The sequence below is a fragment of the Callithrix jacchus genome, chromosome 12 (genome assembly GCF_049354715.1).
Source record: "Callithrix jacchus isolate 240 chromosome 12, calJac240_pri, whole genome shotgun sequence".
Classification (NCBI taxonomy): Eukaryota; Metazoa; Chordata; class Mammalia; order Primates; family Cebidae; genus Callithrix; species Callithrix jacchus.
The window spans coordinates 91,428,323-91,450,564 of NC_133513.1; the positions used below are offsets into that span (position 1 = coordinate 91,428,323).

General features: G+C 39.1%; 1 protein-coding gene across 2 annotated transcripts in view; it reads right to left on the reverse strand.

Moving 5' to 3' along the window:
• The window catches only part of HPSE2 (heparanase 2 (inactive)), an 880,681-nt gene that overhangs the window by 158,711 nt on the left and 699,728 nt on the right, over nucleotides 1–22,242 (reverse strand). For both annotated transcript variants that reach the window (XM_035268743.3, XM_002756506.5), the window contains 2 exons: nucleotides 10,536–10,642; nucleotides 4,863–4,977 (listed from right to left, as the gene is read on the reverse strand). In XM_035268743.3, the coding sequence (XP_035124634.1) occupies nucleotides 4,863–4,977; nucleotides 10,536–10,642 (222 nt within the window). The remainder of the gene's footprint in view (nucleotides 1–4,862; nucleotides 4,978–10,535; nucleotides 10,643–22,242) is intronic.

Below are 22,242 nucleotides of genomic sequence, written 5' to 3' on the forward strand. Positions count from 1 at the left end.
ACATGTATGTGTATATACCCCATGTATATACACATACAAATGCTAGGCAGTTCTTTTGCCCCAAATGCTTTCACTTAGATGCTCCTCTGATTTTTCTGCTGAGTTCTCCTCCCTTGCCTATTTATCAGACTGAGCAGTGTGCACAGGATGTCGGCAACGACACTAGCATTTGTAACAGCTCACTCTGATGGAAGTCCCCTTGGGAAGTAGAAAGAGCTCTAGACCTAAAATCAGAATCCTATTTTTCTACCTAATTTTTTCAAAGATTATAACAATAACTTCTGGAGGTAGAGGTTGCATTTTTATTCCAATTTAAGTGATAGGAAAACTGGAATACCAAGTACACATCTAATTAATGGCAGAGCTAGGACTAGAACGCATGAAACTTGCCATAGTTCCAGGCTCTTGCTGTTTCCTACGATGCCTTCTAATTTGATGGTATTCTTCTTGTATCAATCCAGCATCAATAGAACATGAGTTTGTAACTGGGTGTCCTTGCTCTACACAGGGAAAGATTTAAACCTGTGTCCACACCGTGTCTCAGCAGTGCATACGGGGCACGGTCTCTAACACTTTGGAGGGAAACAGGGATGGAGCATCTAGCATCTTGCCCTAGGATCGTGTGATAAGTTCATCAGCTGTGCTAGGCAGGCATGAGTAAGGGGTAGAGTTTCCTTCTGATGATATCTGAGCAGCGATAGCTTGGCTCAGAGCATGTTGCTATGGGAACTGCAACCACCGGTTTCATCTCAATATAGTCTAGTGAGTTATACTCCAATCCATGACCAGTAAGTATATTCCGGAACAATGTACACAGCATGCACTCAATAAATGTGCATTTGGGCTGAATTGAATGTATATTATTCGTCAGGGAAAGCAGGCAAAAAAATCATGCTGGCAGTAAATTTCCATACCACTATGTCCAGTGTGGAAAAGGCAATCCAATGTGATCTAGCTTTTTATTTTATTCCAAATAGAGGATTAAATTGTTGTCCCACAAACACACATCAAATTGTTCGTTCCATAGATGAATTTAAGTGCATGTCCCTGGAATGCCAAGCACAGAGCCAGACACAACTGAGGTGTCCATGTTTTTTGAATTGAATTGTGTGAAGACAGCCTGGTGTGGGAGTTAAGAAGATGTCGACTAGTAATTCACCATTCCTTTCCCTGAAATCTCTGTAAATCAAGCTCTTAAAAAAAGCAGCTAGCTAAATTCCAAAACTCTCTCTGAGGAGAAATGCCCATGACTGGAGGGGTCTGGACTATGTCCACCAAATGTGCAGATCTCTTCCGCACAAACATTGCCTACTCCCAAGGGATCCCGTGACTGACTGACCGGCTGTGGAGACTCACATGTCCCCTCTTTCCCAGTGTTGGGGGGGCCAGAGGAAGAGAGTGGGAGTCGAGTTATGAAGCTCGGCTGACCTAAATATTCTCTTCCCAGGAGAAGGAAAATGTCACAGCAGGAGGTGGGTGGCACTTTTATATTGGAACAACCATGAAGAACATGGGGTTTATTTGAAAATGATCTTTTCTGAGGATGAGTTTCTCTTTTAAAGAGCCGTCCTCATATTCTCTCTTATCTTAGATTGGAGATATTGAAATGGTCCTGCCAGAGCTATGCCAGAATGCCACAAACTGGGATTAAGGTTGACTGGGCAGGGGGATGGGTAATATAGGATATGGGTCAAAGAGCCATAAGGCCAGGATGCTCACTTTTTCAGAATTTATTCAAGAGCACTGGTTTTGGGAGACAACCAAAATGCAACTCACTAATCCCCTAAGCTCTTAACAAACTCTCTTGAAGATTCAATCACAGTGTAAAATCCACAAGTTTTTATTGGCAGTGTTTAGTTATCAATTGCACAACTCTCTGAAGTGGCAACCAGTACGATTCCCAGGTCTGTCTCCATTACACATTCCAGGGGCCTGCCGGCAATGTGTGTCAGACTGGTGCTCTGGTCTAGCCTTGTAAATTCCTTCCAGGGGAGACTTAGAACATACTCTCCCAGCTGCCAAGTTCTCTACTTATAAGGTGCAGAATTTATTAGTGCAAAGAAAGGTAAAAAAGAAAGCCTGCTACCTTTTTAAGTGCTTTTACATACAATTTCTTTATTACAGCTTGGTGTTTCCAGAAATACAGCTGCCCAGCTCATTTGAGCCTTTGTGCTGAATCAATGGAACTTGTTTTCTCTTCCTAGGAACTTCTATGAGCTCTGCTCCACTGTGTATCAACTAAGGTTGTTTGTGCCATGCTTTTAAAGAAAGTCACTGGCAGCCACTCTCATTTGAGGAGGATAAAGCCATAAGGACTGACATCCTTAACTTACACATGGCCATGCAAAGGGACAAAGAGGGTTGATATGGAATCCAAGTTTGTGCACCTCTGGAAATGAAGCCTGTTAGTCACCCAAAGACCATGTTTTTCTAGTCTGTTTTCTTCTCTTCAATTTCCCAACATACCTGTTTTCATTTCCAGACTCAATTCTAAGGCAATGTTGGCCTCAGACTAGAGCAAAGACATCTAAGAATCTACCATAAGAAATAATGTGGGACGGTGAAAAGAAAACACAATTTAGAACCAGAAAACTCTGAGTTCCAGCTCTGTTACTACTCATCTGACCTTGGATAAGTCACTCAACAATGTCATAGAACCTTAGTTTCTCTTTAGCGAAATAAGTATAAATAGTCATATTTATCTCATCAGGCTCTTTTCAGAGCAATTATGACAAATTGCATTATTTGGTTTATATGTTTATTTATTTGCCATTTCTCAGTACAGTGCACTACACTGTAAACTCCAAGAGTTCAGGAATCTTGTCTTTTTGGTTCGCCACTGTGGCCCATTGCCAGGAACAGCAATCAGCACACAGTACATGATCAAGAAGAGTGAATAAAATTTGAATGAGTGATGAAAGAAATAAAGGAAAAAAGGAAATAATATAAGGAAGGACAGAGGAAAGTGTTCAGAGCATTGTAGATGCCATTTATGAAAGTGATCTGTACATTGCTAAGTATTATCTGCATCTTTTATAACTAACATTTGATGCATTAATTATGCCAGGGTGATCTGTTAAAATGCAAGTTAGATCATGTTACTTCCTTGGTTAGGCCTTCCAATGGCTTTTCATGTTATTTACAAGTCAATTCCTTTCAGCATACAAAGCCCTAGGTGATATGATTCCTGCCTACCTCATTTCCAACTTCTCCCCCTTCCTCATCATGCCCCGGTCACTCTAGTGTTCTTGTGTATCTTCAAACATGCCAAGTGTGTTCCTGCCTTGGATCTTTTGTGTAAGTTTCTTCCCTGGCCTGGAAAGTTCTTTTGCGAAATCTGCATAGCTGGCTATTTACTGTAATTGGGCTTTTGGCTTACGTGTCACCTTCTCAGAGAAGCCTTTCCTGCACAGGCACCCTAAAAGGCCCACGCAGTGCTCTTACTTGTTGATTCACTTATCTATTACTAGTCCTCTTCTGTGCCTGATGTTCAATAAATATTTATTTCTGTGTCCCATTATATTTGTCTAGTGCTTACATTTCATAGATACTTTTAAAATTATTTTATTTCTGCAAAAACAAAACAAAACAATCCTCTATGGTTCCAAACTGAAAACTCTCTTTTTACCCCTTTCCACCCGTCTCCCACACATGTACCTTGGGAGAGGTACTCTTGTCCAGCAAATGAAAGCAACTATGCTAGTTAGTTTTACTCTTTGTGATTTAATTGAACTCTTGGAGTCATGTACACCAAGTGATACGACAATTACTTGGTTGTGACTGAGATGTGGAACTGGTGCTGTGAGCATTGTTCTCTGCTTCGGGCTTGGAGGCTTCCTGGCTCATGGCTTGGGGAGTGGAGGGAGTGGAAGACATAGGCAGAGAGAGGCAAGTGGTAGCAATGCTCACTGATTCCAGTTTGGGTTTGTTTATTGTGGACCCCAGGGCAACAAGTAGTTCTGTAGAAAGAGCACCAAATCAGGGCACAGAAACAGGTTCCAGGGCTCGCTCTAAGCAACGCCCCCACCTCCTTGCCCCACCCCTAGCCAGCAGTCCCTCTGTTAAATGAAGTGGAACTGGATCATTTCAAAGGGGAATTCCAGCTCTTAATTCTATGACTTGATGAGTGGAGTCTGATCTTTTGTCATGATCATGACTTCTGTGACAAAGGATAACCCTTGTAATATTTCTGGTAAGCATAGCTTTTCCGGTCAGTGGAATTGGCCAATAATGTCACTAGACAAACACAGATTTCTGCTTTTGCCATTCTAGTTTATTCTTCTCTTTCCTAGAGAAGTTGGCACTCTTGGTAAATCCCCTCATTGTCACATAGGGCTACATGTCTAAATGTAATTGCACTTCAGCCACTCCCCAAGAGATGGGTTCCTAGTGCGTCTGATCTTGGCTAACACTTCCCCATCTGCTTTCAACATGTTACATTTGATGTTAACTAATGTCTCCTATTAGCATTAAAATAAAACAATCTGGAAAAAATTCACTCTCAAGCAGAGTTCAAACAGGCCACAAGTAGATGGAGAATCTCAACTGCACAAGGATTGTTAAAACAATAGTAATAGATATACAAATATATGTATATTGCATACTGCACATACATATGTATGTGTATATATAAAAGTAAGTGAGTATATAGATATGTGTGTGTGTGTGTGTGTGTGTGTGTGTAGTGAAGTCAAAAGTCTGTGAAATGGATCAAGGAAACAAAAATAAGAATGCTTCTGTTCAATTTATGAAATTAACTGGTAACAGCAAGAGGAAAAATATTCTCCTAGTATGGAACAAGGCATGATCTAAAGAACTGAGTGATATGGAAAAGGAATTGGGAATTTTTATCCCACACTTACCGGTAATGGGTTAAAATTCTGGTCCACAAGGTGATTGTATCCATGGTCAAAAAACGAGTGCCGTATCACAACATCAATGCCCTGATTGGCCAGCATTCCTAAAGTGTTCAACCATCTAAAAGGCAGAGAAAAAGAGCTACATCAATACATTTTTAAAATGGCATATAACAAGCTCTATAGAGACTGTCTACATATATACCAATCTCTCATCACCAAATTTATTTAGTACTTTAAAGAGGGTTATTTTAAGCAGTAAATGCACAGTTGTAATATATTTTAGAGATTATCAAATCCAACCTCTTAATTTGATAGAAAAAAAACCCAGAAGTTTAAGGGAGTAAAATGAATTGCCCTTGATCATTAGTTTGTTAATGACTTAACATTATATTGCTGAAATACTAACAAATGAACATCCTAGACATTTGTAAGCCTAATGTCATCCCTCCTGGCCAAAGGACATACAATTACAGAAGAACACACATTATGCATTCCATTCATCGAACTCCCCTGCTTATACCCTGTCACTGAACATGTACCTTTAACAAAATTCTAACTCAAATACTCCTATGACCTATGCAAACATAGTCTAATCAGGAGTGACCCTCATATATCACTGTCAGTAGTCAATGCAATAATAATTTTCATTGGCACTACAAGTAACTATTCAGGGATTCAAGTATGCCACCACCACACTTATTTTGTAGTGGAGGACCTGCACTGTTCACACCCTTACCATCTATCCCACTATGCCAAACACCCACTTTCTAGGGCATGCCATTCTTCAAAGACTGCCCTCTTTGTTATTCCAACACCACCGACTCTGCCTTCATTATTTACACATTCAGCTCATTCATCCACTCATGCATTCATTTGGGATTCTCTTTCTCTTCCTACTTCTGAAACTTAGGGAAACTACTACTTGTAATAACACATGGAATAAATGTGGCTTAGAGATTCAGTCTTCCCTTTATGAAAGATAAGGCATTTCACAGCCTGTCCTTAACATATGTGTGTCCAGCTTTATCTGTCACCTCTTCCCCCCCTTCTCTCACCCTAAACCCCATTTCCTACAGGCTCCAAGCCACATGAAATTACTCTTAGCTACCCAAATACACACTGCTTTCTTACACTTACCTAAGTCTTTATGCATGTTTTAACTTCTGCTTAGAATTCCCTTCCTCTCTTCCTTGAACCCACCCCTTTTATCTGGCAGATATCTTCTCATATATGAATCTCCAAATCAAGTGTCATTTTCTTCTAAACTGCTGCCCCAGCCAACAGTAGGACCTTCCTCTGTACTTCCCCAGATCTCTTATTCATACCCTCAGAAAAGCCACAGAATCACTTACTTCTTTACTTTTCCCTTGTCAGTTATGAGCTCATCGAGCATAAACACAATGTCTGAACTTGTACCCCAAACACCCATCACCATTTCTGGCACACTGTAGGTACTCAATACTCTGTTGACTTGAAATCTGTCTGGATAAAATTAGATTCTGGGAACTTTGAGAATCACCATTCAGCACACTGGGGAAAATTACGCATAGTTATGATTTCCCAAATCTGAAACCATATGGAGCTCCAAGCCCGTGACTTGTAGAATTAAGTTTTTTCCTTGCTGCAATAAAGAGCATTGCTAATTTTTATACTGTAAATAAATATTATTTCTATATTCAAATGTTTTTCACATTTTCAATTATATTTTATTCTCATAAAAACTAACAAATATTTACTGACAATTAGTTACAAAAATAAAACAAAAAAGCAAAGCAAAACACAAAACAAAAGTTTTAAATCAAAAGGAAAATCTGACTGTAATATAGTAGAATTATTTTTGTTGTTGTTGTTCAAATTGGAACATTGTGACCTAGGAAATTGAAATTACTTTTGGAGCATGACATGGCTAAACAAGCTATTTGCCTTCATTGTTTTTATTAATCTGGCAGTCCTAGACATCAAGATACTAGCTTTTCCTTTAGCCACTGAGATATACTATGAAATACCTTATCAAAGGCTGTCCTGTGGTGGACCTATTACATGAATTGCAGGTTACTGCCTCTTAAGTAGTGTTCTTTCTACACTGAAATGGCACAAATACAATAGGGTCTATATCTAACAGTATTTTAAAAGCAAATTGTCTTATTCGACTTTCCATCCATATGCTTGTTAAATGAAGGAAGAAAAAAAACAATGAAGAAACACATAGTCACATATGTAAGTTCCTCCATCTACCAGCATCTTCATGTCAATATAGGGCTCTGTCTTGGTGTTTTTACATATGAAAATATCCCATTTGTTCACTCATTCATTATCTTTTCAATAACAGTCAATGCTAAATGCTAGGCATTATTTTCAGAACTGAGAAGATACACAAAAATGTGTGACCATGTAAGTCATTGGTGAAGCACTAGGTAAATAAATGCCTGTGTATACACATTTAAAGGAATCATACCAAATTTCTACTTTTGACCTCTACAGAGCCTAGCTTAGTGACCTGCATAGAGTATATACTCAACAAATAAATATCAATTCACAAACCTCATGTTTTCACTAGTGTATAGGAAGATATTTAATAAATCCAAAAATGAGGGGGAAGAATATGGATCCTCCCTGCAAACCTACATCCCTATAAGTACATGCAGAATCTGGAGCATTCAAAAATAACTATAACCAGAACTACTGCTTCCCTATGGCTTTCAGAATAGAATGGTTAGTACTAAAGTTATCTTCATCTTCCTCCTATAATAACAAGCCCCCTCAGAGAGGGAAAGAAATGGTCTTCCAAGGCTCCTTTCTATGCATGGCTAGAGAAAGTTGATAAAATGACTGGTATATCCCACCAAAGATGCTACCCTGCCATTATTTCCCGCTCCACTAAAGGTGAATATCTACTATGTGCCAGACACTATTAGGTGCTTGAGACACAGCAACATGCCAGGAGTATTTGTGGTACACCAAAGAATCTCAAAGACCTAGCTAGAAAACACTACTCTTGAACACTTGGTAGCAGAGAATTCTGGTTTATGCATAAATGCACGTGTATATGTCCTGGTGAAATCATAGCTATGTGATATATTAATTTTTCAAAAAGGCTGGAAAATGCCTTCTATTTCATTTCTTGCTAGCCTCCTAGAGCTTCCTAGAATGCTTTACTGCCCTCACTGCCTACCATAGGAAACAATTTATGCCCCTTGGAGAACTGGACTCAAAGGCCACATTGCTGGGTGCTGCCAGTGGAGTTGAGACCAAATGGGTGACAAAGTGGTAAGGGAGATAGGGAGCAGAATAAACTAGTTTTCACCTGATCTGTGCCAACCAAGCATTGGATAGCTGAATGACAATCGGAATCTAAACAACTATGTTGATTCGTATTCTCCAGAGTAACTGTAGGGATCTATGGCTATTTGGCTGATGCTCATGAAAAGGTAGTTCTCTGCTTTAGCTTCCTCCATGAAGGTCTGTGGTATTTTTCATTTCTATCATTCCCTAAAGGGAAGAATGTTCACAAAACCACTCAGTGCAAAAGGCTGCTTGCTGGGCCCTGCAGCAGCATCCTGTGGTGACTACTGAGTAAATGCCATTCCTCTGCTGCTTCGAAGGGGGCCCCTGCAGCACTGACACCCTGGCTTCTCACTCTTTCAACAGGCCTCATATCAACCTAGTGGAGAGTGGGAGTGTACTTTCGTGGGTTTTCTTCAGGGAGGAAAGAGTCTTGCTCTGTTTCCGAGGCTGGAATGCAGTCTTGGGTCACTGCGACCTCTGCTTCCCAGATTCAAGTGATTCTCCCGCCTCAGCCTCCTGAGTAGCTGAAACTACAGCTGCATGCCACTGCGCCCAGCTAATACTGTATTTTTACTAGGGATGGGGTTTCACCATATTGGCCAGGCTGGTCTCGAACTCCTGACCTCAAGTGATCCATCCACTTTGGCCTCCCAAAGTGTTGGGATTACAGGCGTGAGCCACGTGCCTGGCAGAGAGTATACTTTTGAAAGAAGATTCTTAGCAACACTATGTCAAAGGCTGACTCACTCTGCTTCATGGATTTGAACCATGCTTGCTGACAGTGTCTGTGCTACGCAAGGTTAGATGCTGAGGACACAGAAATGGAAGACCCAAGGTATCACCATGAATTACAATGACTCATTTTCTTCATCTGCATTTGCCAGAACTCTACCTGCAAAGGCATTCCACTTGACTGGCCTGATTTGTCCTTCATTCATGTATTAAAGAAGCTGCCTCTATAGAGGGGAACTGAAACTGCATAATTAGGAAAGTTGTAAGTAGCAAAACACATAGCTGAGGACAAAGCTGCAGTTCTTAGGAGGACATTGCTCAGTCAAAAATCCAAGACCACGGGACTGTACTGGAGCAGGAACAAGTCACTTAGTGATCCTGAGGGGTTTGTCCCTGCCACATGACACTGGCAGGCTAATGAGAGGCCCTTATGCTTCTGGCTTAAGTCATTCTCCAGACGACTACAGTAACCTTCAAATTCATTTTCCCATTCCTTCCCAACTCTTGTGAATACTATTGCCAAAGCCAAAGTTTGAAAACACAGGTCAGATTCTTTCTCTTTCTCTTTTTCCTTCAGAATCTTTAGTGGCTTTCTGTGAATATAGAACAAGTCCTCATTTCCTCTACCAGGTTTTTAAGACCTTCTGTAATTTGGTGGCAAACGCTTTCCTTAGTCTCAGACCTCACTGCATCCCTGCAGATAAAAAGGATTTAGTCATATTAGTCATTCTCTGCTCCTCTGTGCCTTTGCTCATGATGTTTCTTGGGCCTAGAAGTCTCCTCTCTGCCATCACCATGACTCCCACCTATAGAAATTAGAGTAATCCTTCTATGCTGCACTCAAATGCCACTTCCTCCAAGAAGTCCTTCCTGATACTCCCAGTCACAGAAATTATTTATTCCTTCGCATGTCTGCCATTTTTCGTTTGTAGACACACCATGTGAGGCAGAAAGGCAGGTGGTCCATTGCAATAATAAAGAAGCTGTACTCTGGAGCAAACTGCCTGGGTTTGGGTCCAAGCTGTACCACTAACTAAATGAATGATCTTGGATAAGTTACTTCAACTCTTTCAGTTTTCTCATTTGTAAATGGGATAATAATAGCATCTATTTCACTAAATTGTCATAAAAGCAGTAGCATCCATTTCATTGGTTGCTAAATTATGAAATATAAATAAAGACTTCAGACAATGCTTGGTACATGGTAAGCACCATATCATTAAAAGTATAATTACAGCACTTATCTCCTACAGTTTTGAAGTTATCTCCTATCCAAGTTCCTCCAATCCTATTTTTTCTGGAGGGAAAAAACCATGCTTTATTGTTACCTATCTCCAGAGATTATAATGAAAATTGGATTAGAAAATGTATGTTGTTTTGAACTTTTGACATTCAATGAAGCTCTTATTACTTTAATTATTACTGTTACTACTATTACTTACTATAATCTTTGCTCTGATGTCTGTGCCTGACATTTTAATATCTAGAGAAGGCATCGATCACTGTTGAATGGTTTAATACATACACAAATGAATGAAATGAACTTTCATTGGGAAACACGCCTCACCCCTTCCATGCAAAGAATAATCAGCAATGTCTGAAATTCACTGTCCTTCCCTCCTGAAAGCCCCTGGGGGTGAAATTCCAAGTGTTACTCACAAGAATCCTGCAGCATAGGAATCTGATAGATTGTTTGTGCCTCCAGCTGAGGTGGTCACCACACCTTCAAGCCAAATCTTCTTTCCTGGAGTGTATGTATTAACCACCTGTTTACACAATAGAAGCAGAAGGAGATAGTGAGATTTTAAAAGCATTCCAACATGAGAAAAAAACACACATTCCCTTAAGGAAGTTGATCTGATTTCCTGCTTTCAGGGGGTCATGATTTGTGCTTTTTTACAATAATGCACCCAATTCCATGTGTTGACTTTCACAAACCAAAACGCATTAATATTGACCTGTGTCCACCAAAGAAATTATCATTTTTCCCTAAATAAACCCAAGTGACAATTGACAGAACAAATCATACTCCAGGATGTAAACTGACTGCAGTACCTTCCACTAAAAAATATGAATCATATTGTGTTTCCATTATTAACAAGTATTGAGAAGCAATTATTTTCAGTTTCTCTTATAGCACATCTACGACACATGTACTACCTAAAAGCCACAAATATATCACAAGCATCAAAGTCACAAATCACAAGAAGGTAGAGGAGCAGTGTTTGTGGGAGAGGTGTTTTATAATTACTAAGGCAGGTATATTGTAATCACATTTTGAAAATAACTGCAGTAAGGGTAAAAAGAAAAGTCAGTGACCCACAAATGACACATCCCACACAGGGAATAACTCTGCATGCCTTCTAAGCAGAAGCAAAACTTCTTATTGAAAGGTGGTGTGCTAAAGATTTGAAACGGCCTAGTCTCTGACCCACAAGGTGAAAACTGACCAAACTATTCAGATCAGGGTACAGATGCACAGGATTGCAATCTGGTGGCACTAGGGGTAAGACTGTATGCTGGGTAGTCCCTGAAAGCAGAGCCTGAGTCAAAGACTTGTCTACAGATAGTCCACTTGAGAAATAATACCAAGGAGCAGGAATGAGGAACTGGGGGACTGAAATAGGGAAGAAGGGAAAACTACGACAAGGATGCATTTTCAAATTGACAGCCAATGCTGGCAACTACTCAGTCTTAAGATCATAACAGACAGTGTATCAGAACCATGAGTAGCCTTGGGACCATTAACCCCTTGCTCCCCTATCCCTATTTCACATACAGGACTGATTTCTGAGCAGATTCCCTGAGTGTTCCTCATTTCTGTCTCAGATAAGTCCCAGAGTAGGAAATGAGAAGTGAGGCACTACCTAGTGCACTGGCACTGAGAAATATGCTGATTGCAAAAACAACCTTAGAGATCAGGAAAGACAAAGGCATACAATGAAAACCTATCACAACATGAAAGATCTAGATAAAAGCAACATGTTTATTTGCTGCAGCCCGCATGCCGGCCCAGCCCTGATCTCTACAATGATGGCTAGAGTAGAGGTGGGACTGGGAGGATGCCAGCTATGCACTAAAGAGGCTGGATAAAGAAAATAGTGTATTTAGGTCCTATTCCTCCCCACCACGAACTACTCTCCTAGACATACACACCAAAACAATTCTTCCTCAGGTCTCTAAAGAGGTAAGGATGAGAAATCTCTCTACATCACTGTAGCAGACGTCCATTGCTAGAGGAATGGAAAAATAAAATGTAGATATATACTATACAATATTACACAGCAGTTAAAACTATAAAACCAATGTAAATCCAGCAACATAAATAGGCTTTAAAGGTTTAGTGATAAATTAACAAAAAAACACCGAACGAGATTTATGACACAATATTACAAATAAAATTGCTCATTGACACCCAGTAGCACTAAATACCCTGTAATGACACATGCCTCTTAAGAACGTATATCAAACACATAGGAAGGCATGTATAAGAGAGAGGTAAAATTTAAATGAAAACAAGACCTTTCATGAACTGATAAAAATAGTTTTTGGTTAGTTTAGGAGTATTGTGTTAATTTAATTCTCTGTACCCGAGGGCCCTCAAAAAGAAAAAAACATATGTGGCCAAAGCCATGGTACATAGACATCAACAATCAATCACAGACATCAATAATCGATCATATTCCTCTTTTCATTTCTAGCGAGGTACAACTTCCTGCTCTCTCCCCCAACATTTGCTAGAGAATTTGCATTATTTGGAACGTATTTTGGGTTGGTAAAGTCATTGACCCTTTTCAGAAACGAAGTGGTATAAGAAAATTACACAAATTTGAGATTAAAGTTAGCATTATGATCATAAATGGAAGAAAAATCCTGAGAATTAATGGTGGTGGTCAAATAACATGTTGGTAAATATTACGTAAAAATTTACTCTCATATACAAAAAGAGAAGCGTCATTTGAGGACACTACAAGGTAGTCCTCTCACCCCTTTCAACACTCTGCAGTGTACCCAACTCAAGGGAAGCACGGAAGTGTTAGACTAAGAAAGTTAAGAAAAATGCTTTAAATAATCAAAAGATGCATCCATCTAGCCAGATTAAAGGACTACATCTATGATTTCTCTTAAAATATAGTGCTAAAAAAATCTGTGTACATGATAAACTATCTACTTCCTTTGTGAGTAACCATCTCTTTTTTTGTCTTTGGACTGCAGGATATTTAATGTTTAATTTTGTGCTCAAAGACATATTAAAGGCAGTCAGAGAAAGCAGCTTTGGTTAAACAAAACAAAAAGGGAAATACTATAACATGAATGAATCTTGAAAACATTAAGCTAAGTGAAAGAAGCCAGACACAAAAGGCCATATATTATATGATTCTATTTATATGAAATGTTCAGAATAGGCAAATTCATAGACACAATAAGTAGACTAATGGTTTCCTATGGTTGAAGAAGAAGAGGAAGTTTAACATGGGGGAGCTGGAAGGAGAGTGATTACTAATGGGTATGAGGTTTCTTTTGGAGTGACGAACATATTCTAAAATTAGATTGTGGGGATGATTTCAGAATTCTGCAAATATATTAAAAGCCACTGAATTTCATACTTTCAAAGGTGAATTTTCTGCTATTTGAATTATATCTCAGTAAATAAATATGTGTAAAAGAACACATTAACAAAAGGAGATGTATGGTCTAAGTAGGTAAATAACCATAATGTGGAAAGAAGAATGTACCCTGGAAATTCTGGGTTATGCTACATGCTAGCTGTGGTACTTGTGGCAGTAATTATCTAGGACTTCAGTTTCTCCATCCACATTTAAAGTCATGAATTTATAGTAGATAAACTCTAAGTTCCATCTAAATATAAATGTTAAAATGTGTTAGTATTTTATAATGCTAATGTGGATTCCCTTGGCTATCACCCAAAGGTCAAGAGTATCTTTGATTATGAAAGTTAAAATTACGTAAACAACAAGTATGGGAAATGAAAAAAAAAGGTCAAACACAGCTTAGAGCTGGTCATCTCAGAAACAAAGATCTGGGCTGGAGAAAAACACTGAGAAAGGTAGAAAAATCCACAGGAGTAAATGAAATTGCCTAGGGAGAATATATAAATATGAGGCTAGAAAGGGCTAAAGATTTCCATCTAAAAACATTAATGCATTATCCAGTGCATTATTTATTCAACAAGTATTTATTGAGCACCTACTATATGTCAAGCAGAGTTCTAGGGGCGAGTCTACATCAATGAAATGGAACAAGTCTCTGCTCTTATTGGCTTACATTTTAGTCAAGGGAAGAAGAATAATAATAAACAAGCTAATAAAAGCAATTTAGATCATAATAAGGGATGGAAGAAAACAAAACAGCGTAACATGCTAGAGAGCAATTTGAAAGGAGGGGAGGGTCAGTACTTTATAGTGGTCAGAGAAGGCTCATGTGGAAGGTGGTATCTGAGCTGAGAACTGAGTGAAGGAACCAGCCCCTTAATGGATCTAGAAGAACAGCACAGTAAAAGGACCTTAGGTGGAAACAGGTCTGCCGTTTTCAGATTTAAAAACGAGATCAGAAAAGAAAGGAATATTTTTATTCTGAGTGTGATGGAGAGCTACTGGAGGGATTTAACCAAGAAAGTGATCTGATCTGACTTAATGTAAAGATCCCTGCAGCTGCTATGAGATCATAAACACACACACACACACACACACACACACACACACACAGAAACTGTATCATGATACAGTTATCTGTATATCATTTAAATAATAAAATGATAAAACTATAAAATGATATACAAATTAAAGTTTTATTATTTCTTTTTCTTTCTTTCTTTCTTTTTTTTTTTGAGATGGAGTCACACTCTGTCACCAGGCTGGAGTGCAGTGGTGCAATCTCAGCCCACTGCAACCTCCACCTCCCAGGTTCAAATGATTCTCCTGCCTTGGCCTCCCAAGTAGCTGGGATTACAGGCACTCAACACCACGCCCAGCTAATTTTTTTAATTTTAATTTTAATTTTTAGTAGAGATGGGGTTTCACCATGTTGGCCAGGAGGTTTCAATCCTCTGACCTCGTGACCCACCCATCTCAGCCTCCCAAAGTGTTCGGATTACAGGCGTGAGCCATCGCACACAGCCAGTTTTATTATTTCTGGAACCACTTTGAGCTTCAGTTTCCTCACATGTAAGTTGAAATAATACCTGATAGGATTGTGTTAAGGATCTTTTCTTTGTCAAAGGCCAAAGACACATACACTAGGCCAATCACAGGAAGATCCTAAGAGCTAGTGGAAAAGGGCACAGACCTAGTAGATACACATTTATGTGGGTCCTTCCATGGTGACGTATAAATTCAGAAGAACTACTGCAAAATATTCTTACAGTCTGGTGATAGGATTCTGAACTACCATTTTTGATCCAAGTAAGAAATTCAGGACATTTCCTAGAAATCTTGAACCATTAGCTCTCTGAAGGCAGGAAATACTGACTTATTCACTTTTGTATTTAATTCTTAGCAGAATGCCTGACAGAGTAAGTGCTTCACAGGAGATTGTGTGCAACACAAAGAAGTTAATGCAATTCCATACCTGCCCTTGCACAGCTCACAGTAAACTGTCACTCCTTAAGGAAGTTATATGGCCTGACAAAGGGTGACTAAACTGATCAAATAATTGGAGGGAATATGCTGATTGCAAAAGCAACCTTAGAGATCAGGAAAAATAAAGGCATACGATCAAAATCTATCACAACGTGAAAGATCTAGATAAGAGCAACTTAGGTTTCAACTTAGGTTTATTTGCCAAATCTCAGGTTATCAGGCCTGGAGTCTTCTTGATCTCAGAGGGAAAAGGAATATTCTGCTTTGTTTAGCAGGTGATTTATGTATGGAATCCAATAACCTCAGAAGTGTTAAAGGTCATTTACCATACTAGATGATTTGGATACCAGAAGGATTTTATGTGTTATTAAGCTCATAATATTCTGATATTAAGAAAGGAAATAATCATGTATTTTCACATTTATCCCTTGAGGACGTTTGCTATTAACTATAAGTCTTCACTTAAACTCATCAATAGGTCCTTGGAAATGGCAACTTTATGCAATAATATAACCAATTTTACTGTAGGCTATGTGATACTAATAAGAATTAAGTTCTTGGCTGGGTGCGGTAATTCCAGCACTTTGAGAGGCCAAGGTGGATAGATCATAAGGTCAAAGATCAAGATTATCCTGGCCAACATGGTGAGACCCCATTTCTATCAAAATACAAAAAATTAGCTTGGCATGGTGGTGTGTGCCTGTAGTGCCAGCTACTCAACAGGCTGAGGCAGGGGAATCACTTGAACCTGGGAGGCAGAGGTTGCAGTGACCCGAGATCATGCCACTGTACCCGTCTGGCAACAGAGTAAGACTCGGTCTCAAAAAAAAAAGAAAAAGAAAAAGAATTAAGTTCCTATGACATATTTCTGGTCACAAAAAAATCACCAAATTCTCAAAACTTTTAATACTAATCATTAAAATAAGTGTGATCTATATATACATTTAAGAAAGATGAATAAAAACAAGTAAGAAAAGTATTTATCCAATTTTTGGTGTATCAGTGAGTGGCCGCAGCCATGGAGGTGGGAGGGTTAAATCAAGGAATCTGTTTGCAAAGCAAAAAGGAGTACCTCCTACCACCAGGAAGTTCAAAAACAATAAAAAACATGACAGACTTGCTGTGTGCTTTCGTGCCACATGGTTTATTGTGAATTTGTATTATTGCAGACTTTACAAATTTTTATTTTACAATAATTTTTATTCATTCATTTATTTTCCAACCTGCTTATACCAGTTCAGGGTTGAGAGTAGCCAGAGCCTATCTTGGAGGCTCAAGGTACAAGATGAGAACCAGCTATGGACAGGTCACCATTCCATTGCAGGGCCACTCATACCCACACCCATACTCACTTGGCCTGGGACCATTGAGACACCCAAGAAACCTAATGTAATCTACATATTTGCAGGAGAATACAGAGAAAACCCACATAGACAGTGGCCCCAGCTGCGAATTGATTTTTCTTCCATCAATATTATAATAAAATGATGCTGAATGAAATGAAATTATTCAAAAATCTACGGTACTTATTTGGATGGTGGCATGCCCAACTCAAAGGAGTGATTTGTATGAGATGATTACTTTTCAAAAGGAGTTCAAAGTCTAGCTCCTTTAAGTGAGAACTTGATTCCAGAAAACAGTTGGATTTATAAAATACTTGTCTACAGGACCCTTCAAGGACATAGACTCTGTGTAAATAAAAGTTACGCCTGTTGCTCTACTACTTGGGAGGCCAAGGTGGGAGGATCACTTGAGGCCAGGAGTTTGAGACCAGTCTGGGCAACATAGCTAAATCCCTCATCTCAAAAAAGAAAAAAAAAATTAGCCAATCATGGTGGCTTGTGCCTGTAGTCCCAGCTACTCAGGAGGCTGAGGCAGGAGGCAGTGAGTTAATGATCACACCACTGTGCTCCAGCAAGAGTCCCTTAAAAATAATAAAAATAAAAAAAGTTAATCAGAATTCTCTTCTGACCTGCAGGGAGATTTGAAAGGAAACAATCTAAAATTGAGTAGCAGTTAGGGGCATGGACTCTGGAGACAGATCGCCTGCATTTGAATTCTGGTTCTATCATTTACTTACTGAATGACTGTGAGTGAGTTACATTCCCTCTCTCTGTTTCAATTTTCTTGGATGTAAAATCAGAATAATATCTACCTCAGAGGATTTTATAATATTTAAGTTGTATAATATTTGTAAAGCACTTGAAGTAGTGTCTGGCATATAGTAAGCAGGGAGAGGTGTAAACCAGAACGTCATCGAGACCACTCCTTGTCCAATGCACATGAACTCGTGTTTGAATGAATAACGTTAGAGTTGGTTGTTTTTCCTTCAGACATAGCACTTGTGGTGATAGGTAATAGCCCGATGTTTCCTAAGCAGCAGGAAAGTCCAGCTTAGAATTTAAAATGCACATGGACAAGTCACACAAACATAATCATCATTCAGAGTAGTTCATTTATCCATTCTCAGCACCGGGGTAATTCCAGTCAAGCCACATGAACAAAAACACACAATAAGAAACAACTTTGATACAAAAACTAAACCAGTTATATGAATTTTTTTTTGGAAAATATTCCTAGAAATTATCAATGTTAAAGGTTCTAAGAGTAGTCAATATAAACCAACAAATATTTTCTGAGTATTTACTGTTTGGGTCATGGTGGAAGGCTTATGAACTCTGTATCTTCCATGAGCAAAGAAGCATCATGGTGACATGTGGTGGAGGTACAGACACTGAGGCTGGGTGTTGGTTGGGTCTGGGAAGGAAATAAGCATGGACAGAGAGGAGAGAAAAAAAATTAGGAAAAACAAATGGAACCAGCTGCAAAATTCCCTTAGATAGTAAAACTCTAAGAAACTGAGGGCTATAGTTCAACACTGTGGTTTTTTGTAGTAAATATGATTCTCCCTGTGCTACAAGAGAGAAAATTGGAGGACTTTGGAAAGCAAAAGGGTGCAGTTCCTGGTGAGAAATGATGTGCCACTGAAGGTTATTTTAAGGGATACACTGTCTGGGGAGGAAGAAGTACGAATGCTGAAATTACCTAAGTGAAGGTAGAGGGAACTGAGTGGTTGGCTGCCTTTCAGCAGTTCTGTTCCCAAACAGACTTCAACCCTTGGGTCCACGTGGTCAAGGGGGCTTTCAGGTACCCAGAAAACCACTCAGTAAAGGGCCAGGGGCTGCTCAGAATCTTTGGGCCTGCTAGAGGCAGAGTTATGTAAAGGGAAACCCTTCTAGCTCCAATCCTTCATATTTCAAGGTTGAGGACTATGAGGACTGTTTCATGTGGACATGCTGAGGGAGGAGTGGGGAGAGAGAAAGAGAGGAGAGGCTAGAGAAAACAGCCTGGATACTTGAGTTTATTTTCCTTACCACTTTGAGTTAAAAACAAAAAAGAAAAAAAAAACAGTAAAAATAAGAAAATAACAATTTATGTAGCACATTTTCAAATCTGAGCTTCCTTTTCCTGTATTTCCTTGATATCCTGCCTCTAAAACTGTGATCTAAGTCCTTTGAAAAGACTCTTGAGAGCCTGGCTTCAGCCACTAGCTGTGTGAGAAATGGTAGCCTTGTAGCAGCAGACATGTTGTTTATGGTTATCCAAACCCAACACCTTTGTTAATGAGAAAGGAAGCAATAAAACAGGAATAGTGGACAGGCCAGCTGGGCTAATCAGCTCTGGCAGGAGGCCCACCCTCCAAAAGAAGCTGAAGACCATTAATTCTAGCATCTCATCTACTTGGAAATCAACCTTCCCCAGAAGTTCAGGAAGAGCAGTAGCTCTTTAAATAACCCAAATTGGTTCTCTACAGAGTTGGTTACAAAGAGCTGAATAGCTACAGCAAACTTCTTACACCTTACACAGAGTTCTTCTTATAGATATCCTTGCCTCTTGGCAGTCTTTGTTCCTTATAAGTGATCAAGGTGAGAACTCTGTGCCCTTCCTATGTTTCTTTCCATTCTTCTTGTGTGTTTTTTGACTCTCTACTTACCTGCTACATTAGAGCAGAGGATATTGACTCTGTGCTCCTTCCTCACTGCCCCTCCCTGAGTTCTGGATCTTGTCATTTGTTCCTTGGTCTTCTTGCCTCTAATCTTTTCCTCTTCTAGTCCATCCTTCACTCTGCTGCTATTTGTTAACTTGACTAGCTTAAGAACCTTCAGTAGTTCCCCATTGCTAGCAGCGGTACTCAATTATTTGTATTAAGAGGTCTGTTTGATCAGCTGGGAGATATGCTACAAGCAACTTGTTTCAGATACTGTTGAAAGCAGTGATTTGGGAATAATTTACTTCAAAATAAAAAGAGTAAATTCAAAGTTGTCATAATAACATTTTGCCAAAATTCTGAAATGTTTCCTTAACTGGGAAAAAAAGGCTAAGGAGCTAGTAACTGCCCATAACCCATAGTCTATTTTATCTATTTGTCAATGGGAGCATATTAGACCTGATAAAATAAAGCTGAGAACCACTGACCCACAGGATAAGATGCTAACTGCTTTATTTAGACTTTCACAACCACCCCCTAGCTCTCTCTTCTCCTATTTCTCCCCTATAGGAGGAAGACCTATGGTTCACTACAAAGAATTTTCAACTAACAAAGTTACAGTTTTTTACTGATTACCTTCCCCCTACTCACCTCTCATCTACATTGTCTGATTTCTTTTTCAAGCCTATTTCAAAGTTATTTCCTCTGTAGAACTTTCCTCAAACCTTCAGTAAGTTATTTCTTCTCTCCTCTGGGTTCTAAAGTTATTTGAACCTACCTCTGACCTTGACCTTATTATACTGACTTGTAATTTTCTATTTTTTTCCTTCTTGCATGCCCTATAGAATACTTGACAATTGCTTTGCTTTTAAAATACTTATAAATAAATGAGAGAGATAATACTTTACTGATGCTAAATTTCAGAGCAGATAACTATAATCTCAGTATCATAGGGCAAACACCAAATCCTCACAGTTCCAGTTTAGGGCTCTGTTCACTTTCTAATTGAATTTCCTGTTTGAGGAGACCCATAACTTCTGGTTGGCTAAACTGCCTCCTTGTTTAACATGTCCTTAGGTTAGACAAGCTGGGCTATTCTGAGCTCAGTCATTCCAGTATCTCATCACATTCCTCTTGATGTATTTCTTCTGTCTAATGTACTTGCTGTCAGTTTCATTAATCTTTTTCTGTATAATTTCTGTTTATCATCTCTGTGTTCTGGAGTGCCATCTTTGCCCATTTTCTTTCAGTATCAGATCAATTTTTAATTTGCGGCTTCTGTTTCTGTGACATTTTTAGGATTTAAAAATTGCATCCTCTGCACTTGTTATCTCAAACCACAGAAAAGCAGTTGAATGTAATTGCAATAAAACATTAAATTAAAATAAGAACATACACAAAAAAGATAAAGTCACTAGGGAGGCAAGGACATTATGATCATATGCAATAAAATGGGAAAGAAAAGTTTCACAGAATCCCAAAGCAATGACTACATTCAAGGATAAGTGCTAGTTAGAGAGAGATTGGAAATAGCCACTTGCATGTAAATTACTCTTCCTCTCTTTCCCAGTCCTTTTCTGTGACTAACCAACTCCTACCTACTCACAAGTCATAGGCACCAGCAGCCTCACTGGTAATTTTACTCTTGCTTAGGACAAACCCTATAATCCTCCTACTTACATGTTGAAACACCGGATGGTCATCCAAAGTTGCCTCTTCCTCCTGAGGAAGTTTTTTTGCCTCAAACAGCAATTTGCTCCCAGGACCATTCCTCCAAATGTCCATGGGTAGCACATAACCTTCTTCACATTGTCATTGCCTTGCATATAGCAGGACCTTACTAAACACTGACCAAGAAGCCTGTGCATATGAAACAGAGTGGAATTCAGTAGATCAATGCAAATAACACTCTGAAAAGTCTTGTCCTTTTCCACTATCATTTGCCTAATATCATAAGACCCAACTTCATTCATTCATTCGACCCTCACTTCTGGAATACCCACCCTAGATTATTAATTGACTGTGGGATCAAATTGATGTTCTTTCAACAAGAACATTCAGTATTCTTCTTTGAAAGCCTTCCTAGCCCTGGGTGGTTAGGAATATAAATATTACACAGGTTATAAAATAAATAGCTGATAAGTGTGGGCAATACTGAATAGTGTAATGGATAAGAGTGCAGGTTCTGGAGTCAGATGAGCCTTAGTTTGAATTAGAATTTTACTACTTAAAAAGTTCTGGTGGCCTTAAGCAAATCACTCATTTCTTCAATGGATTAATAATACATAATGCACTCAATAAATGGCATTTATAACCCAAGAGGTAATATAATTGTTATATTTTTGTAAGTTAATGATGCATTTTTCACAATTTAATGCTTTTGAAATCAGAATATTATTTAAAATCAGTATTAAATGAAACCTGCCTGCTGTTTACCCTCTCCCTTCCCAGTTGTTATTTTTTATTTTTTTATATTTCTTGAGACAGAGTCGGACTCTGTTGCCAGGCACCAGGCTGTAGTGCAGTGGTGCGAGGCTCACTGCAATCTCTGCTTGCTGGGTTCAAGCAGTTCTCCTGCCTCAGCCTCCTAAGTAGCTGGGTCTACAGTACGTGCCACCATGCCCAGCTAATTTTTGTATTTTTTAGTAGAGACGGGGTTTCACTATGTTGGCCAGCATGGCTTGATCTCTTGACCTCATGATCCGCCTGCCTCAGCCTCCCAATGCTGGGATTACAGGTGTGAGCCACTGCGCCTGGCCCCAGTTGTTATTAAATTAAT